Source organism: Vigna unguiculata, chromosome 3 (genome assembly GCF_004118075.2).
Source record: "Vigna unguiculata cultivar IT97K-499-35 chromosome 3, ASM411807v1, whole genome shotgun sequence".
Taxonomy (NCBI): Eukaryota; Viridiplantae; Streptophyta; class Magnoliopsida; order Fabales; family Fabaceae; genus Vigna; species Vigna unguiculata.
The window spans coordinates 34462114-34467311 of NC_040281.1; the positions used below are offsets into that span (position 1 = coordinate 34462114).

The following is a 5198-nucleotide window of genomic DNA, read 5'->3' on the forward strand; positions in this document are numbered from 1 at the left end:
AATATTTTCAATGACACCTTTCACTTTTTCTTTTACTAAATAAATTTTCAATTGAAATAAAATTTAATTAACATATATATAAAACATACTTTTATAAAATCCATATTATGATTTTCATGATCTTATAAGTCCTTCAAAATCTTAATTATAATTTCCATTATATGTTATTTTAAATCACAAAATCTCACAATTTTTTTTATGCGTGAAGACAAATAAATCTAATAACGAGACAAAATAACATTTCTCAAATAATGACAAAATTAAAGAAAAAAATTCAATTAAAAAGTAAAAAAAAAGCCCAATTAACAATAAATAAATAAAATCGCAGTTAAAAATATCTAGGAGAAAAATTTGACTATTAAATCTTTCTAGAAGAATAGAGAGCTAACATCAAAAAGAGGTAACCACTATCATTTCTATCAAAGACAGTTTAACTTTTTCTACTTTTAACACAATAAAGATATTATGCTGCTCCTAGCTAAGCATGTTTGAAACATAATAAGCCGGAGCGCAATTTATTTAACATAACTTACTCGGTAATCAAATATGCATACAAGGGAAAGTGAGAAAGCCCCAAAAAAGGAATTAAGATCGATTCGATGAATTTTGAATAATTGTGTAAGAAATTTTGTTAGCATCAAAGTAACTGCTGCAGGTGACCAAGCTTCGGAGTGACATAACACGAAGTTGCACACCTGAAATAAAATATAGATCTACATCGATCTGGTTTACAAACAATTAAAGATCACCAAAAACAAAAGATAGAAAAATGATGAAAGAAAAAACATAGATATTTTCGCATTTGCACCTCTGAAAAAAACCATCTTAGATGCGCTCCTCCTCCGAGGAACATCGCAAATGGATTCTCGCCGAAGCCACCGGATTATTATCATCTGAACTTTGCAAAATAAAGAGTGGTGACCATTTTATTCCATACCCAAAAGGAGACACTAAATTATCAGTACCCAGAGGGAACTAATAAATTGGGAACAACATGCTGATGATGACCATCACTCTTCACTGATCCAGACGCTGAAATCAACCATGAGTGTTGAAAGCTTCCCAGAGCATATTCTGGGGGGTAGGGTGAGTCCTGGCCTGAAGGGCAGCGGTTCTGAGTGTCTTGAGAGTCCGAATATTGGCCTCAATAAATGTCAAACTTCTGTAAGGCAAATTGTGCTTCTTGCACAGGTCTATGACCAATGGCGAAACTTTCCTCAATTGGGCCCTTGGAAGCCTTGGGAACAAATGGTGCTCAAGTTGGAACTGCAACCCACCAAAGAACCAGTCCATCCAGCTTGAGCAAGAAATGTCCAATGTCCCACTTGCTTGCTTTTGAAACCAGTCGTTTCCATTTGGTGGCCCTTCATACACATCAGCAGCAAAATGGTTCAAACAAAATTGAAGGTGTTGGACGGAGCAAGCGGCAAAACTGGTCATCACAAACATCACCCTCTCTCCCCAATTCGGGAGGCAAGAAATCAGGAGAGGGAACCAAGTCCAAAACACAAGGATCCCCATAATGTTGAAGGCTCTGTCTGGGACTTTGCGCCTAGAAAACAACAACAATAAAGTCTGCAAATACAAATTCACCCTAGCAACGCACAGGATTGGGTAAAATGTCAGGTGCTGGTAACTGATAAGAAACCGGGATAATGAATCAAACTCCAACTTCCTCCCATAGAAACAGGACTTGATTGAATTGAAAAAACGAGTAGACACGGCAAACACCGGAATGTGTTGCAGATCGGGATCGTGGTCAAGGCTGTTGCAGGAAATGTGGTGGGCATTGTGAGTCCACTTCCACCATGCAATGCTTATCCCAGTCATGCAATTCCCACAAAGGATCTGTGCTAATTTGTTGTAACCAGGAGTGGTCATGACCTCGTAGTGCCCAGAATCATGACCCACATAGGTGCTTTGCATCCAAAGCAAACCCAGCAATAGGGCAGAAGCGAAATGAGCCCACACACTGGTACACACCACGGTGCCATAAACAACAATGGCAAGCATGATACTAACAGAGGCAAGTGTGAACAGAGTGACATGTTCTTTCTTTTCAAAAAGACCCATTTTGGCAAACTCCGACACAAGCTTCCTGTAATCCTTGGACACCTCGGAGACCTTGAAATCTCTGAGGTGGTACCCAGTGAAGAAGGGATCAAGATATTTCCATGCAGTGCCGGGATGGTAGGCTATGAATGCATCAGTCACATCTTGGCCTGCAAGGTTCAACAGGGGAACCTCACCACCAGGGTGCTCCTTCGCCCAATTTGACACATTGTACACCTTTCCCTGAATGGAAATCCACAAATCCCCTGGCTTGTTATGCTCCTTCAACTCCTCCGATGTGATGTACTTTTTGTTCTCACCCTCCATTGTTTTGTTTCCAGAACAACACAACCACAAACACAAAAATGTGATGATCTCGCAATGCAAGCAAATTCCCAAATCAAACAATCCCTCACCCTTAACGTTATGATGGGGTTGTTCAGAGAGACAACCCCATGTTCACTCAGGGATCGTGATTCTTGATCTCCCTCTCTGTGCCTTTATTTCTTTTTTCATGATAAACCAGTAATGCACTCAACTTTATATAATAATTATAGAAGAGGAGAGAGAAAGTTTAGCAGGATAAATAGTAAATGGTTAGAAAAAACATGTGAAGAATAATAAAATTACATGGAGGATTTAAAAATCTTGTGCCATTACAGGAGATGCTCTAGGGTAAAGGAGACTATAAGCTGTTTGTGAAAGAGCACCACACAAACAAAACAAAAGGTTTGGTCCAGGGTTGTCCAAGTCAGAAACCAAACAAAACAGTTACAATTATGTACTCCTCTGGCTATTGGGTGGCTCTAACAAACTTTCTTTTAACCGTGATTCGTATTTTTGGATCACTGTTTGTGTGGCTCACTGGATTTTTTGGGTAGGACACATGGTAATAACACTAGACCACGTCGTAGAGTATTTCCAATGATAAAGTCCAACCGAAGATATTTTCGGAAACAGAACGGAAATTGCCCATGATTCAAGTCGTGGGAAGAGAATGAGTCATAACAGCGGTCTTTGCAATTTGATTTTGATATTATTATTTTCTAAATTCAATTCCATTTTTTAATTTTATTCTCTAAATTTCTCTAATGTTTATTCTCTTAATTTAAGTTGTTAATTATAAAAAAATGTATCGTGTTAATTTTGTTCCGTCACTCTCCTAATTTAAAGAAACTTTCTTAAATGACAAGATATTGATTATGATTTTTTCCGACTTTTTATTTCCAAATCTTAACTATGAAAACATGTATAACTGTCTTCAAATTGTCTTTACTTAGCTACTTTGTTATTATTCTTTTTTAAACACAATTGGAAAGTTGTTACGGTGGATCAAATCTCTAGCCTCCGTTTCTGTCATTGTTAATCATTTTTATCGTACTCTCACGTCAATGTTAAACGCGGAATCTTCTTTTCTGAATCGATAAAAGGACGAAGACGGTGAAAGTGTAGGGAGAACTTAGTCAATAGAAAACTTAAAGACAAAGTAAATGAAAAAAAAGTGGATGTCCAAAACTAAAACCCAAACTAAATTTGGAAAATTAAATTGAATTAGGAAAGGTTAGAAGAATAAATTAAGTTTAGAAGATTAAAATTTTAATTTTGCCAAGTTTAAATTATGGAAAATATACGTTTTTTAAATTGAATGAAGTTATACGGAATGTTTTTAAATGCAATAACCTAATTTTCCATAGTGTATACAGCGTTTTTAAATAAAACAAATTTGTGCTGACTGTAACATTAATTAGTCAAATCCTCGCCTCACGTGAAGGACATTTTCTTAACTAATTTGTCAATCAAAGTGTACGCTTTCTCTCTCTCTTTGGAATTACTGTATTTTTTAATTTTTTAATACAAATGAAAAAATAATAATAAATATATGATTTATTAAAATAATTTCATTATCTCACGAGTATATTATTTTTAACTTTTATAAATAAAATAGTGTGATAACTTGCTTAAGAAAAATTTTAAAATAAGATATCATATTAAGTGATTTAAAGCCCTTTACTCGTACACATTTTCATTTTAAATGTGAAAAAGAGACGTTGTAATAATCTCCATTAAATGTTCATTTATTATACCAAACTGCAATTGCTGAATTCATTTGGAATCTTTTGTTTGGTGTGATGTAATATAAATTTTTTAAATTTTTGTAAAGTTTATCATGTTTAGATATAAATAATAACTATAATAATAATCATTATCATAATAAAAATAATAATATAACACAAATAAAAATTGATAAAATCAAATAAGTAAAACAATTTTTATCATAACAATAAGAATATAAGATAAATGGTAAATGAAGAAAGATTAGAAAGAGTATGGATTAAAACATATAGAACAATCAATGAAGGAAGATTAAAAAGAGTCAGTATTAAGATATGTAGAACATTGTCCTTAGGGAGGAAATGCTTCCATTGGCACTCCATAGATTGGAGAATCGTGTGGATATAATGTATTATAAAATAAAGTTAATAGTAGAGAGAAAAAAGAGGATGGAGAACAATTTTGTTGTATGTCTTATTACTAATAGGAGAAGTTTTCTATGTATAGATACAACGTGGAGCCAACCCATGAATGATACAAATCAAATAGATAATACATATATTTAAACCTTATAAAAAATAATTAAATCATATGGTAATTACGGTAAGTCAATCAATGATATCGATCATATGAGTAACTTTATCTAATCAATGAATAACCATTAATTCATAACACTCACCCCATGGGGGTGTCTATTGATAAGAGAATGAATGTGTCTCGTTAAAACCTTACTCGAAAAAACCCTTTGCGATAACCAAAACCTAGTGAAGGAAAAATAGTACAACATTTTTTATTCTTTAATACAATATTGTTCATCACATATTCTATTTCTCCCCCTCATATAAACTCATATCATTAAGATGACAAAGTCCAAACTTTTGAATCATTTGCTTAAAAGTTCTCCTTGGAGATTTATTTTCGCATGAATGAATCTTTTGGATATCTATATCATCCTTTCAATTGAACAATGCATTATTGTTTTCATATACATATTCGTAGTACCCTTAAGGTAGCGAAGTATATATTTTACTTCAATCCAATGTATTCTTGTAGGTAAAGAACTATATCTTGCTTAACAAATTTACAGCAAATGC

The 5198-nt window shown here is 33.8% G+C and overlaps 1 protein-coding gene across 1 annotated transcript; it reads right to left on the reverse strand.

Moving 5' to 3' along the window:
* Positions 1 to 487: 487 nt before the first annotated feature.
* Positions 488 to 2707, reverse strand: LOC114178923 (delta(8)-fatty-acid desaturase 2-like). The gene is made up of 2 exons (XM_028065071.1): positions 809 to 2707; positions 488 to 695 (listed from the first exon to the last, which is right to left on the reverse strand). The coding sequence occupies exon 1, from the start codon at positions 2377 to 2379 to the stop codon at positions 1039 to 1041; it is 1341 nt and encodes a 446-aa protein (XP_027920872.1). The 5' UTR covers positions 2380 to 2707; the 3' UTR covers positions 488 to 695; positions 809 to 1038.
* Positions 2708 to 5198: the final 2491 nt, after the last annotated feature.

Excerpts from the sequence above, each read along its gene's own strand:
- LOC114178923 (XM_028065071.1), bottom strand. The coding sequence starts at position 2,379 with ATGGAGGGTGAGAACAAAAAGTACATCACATCGGAGGAGTTGAAGGAG.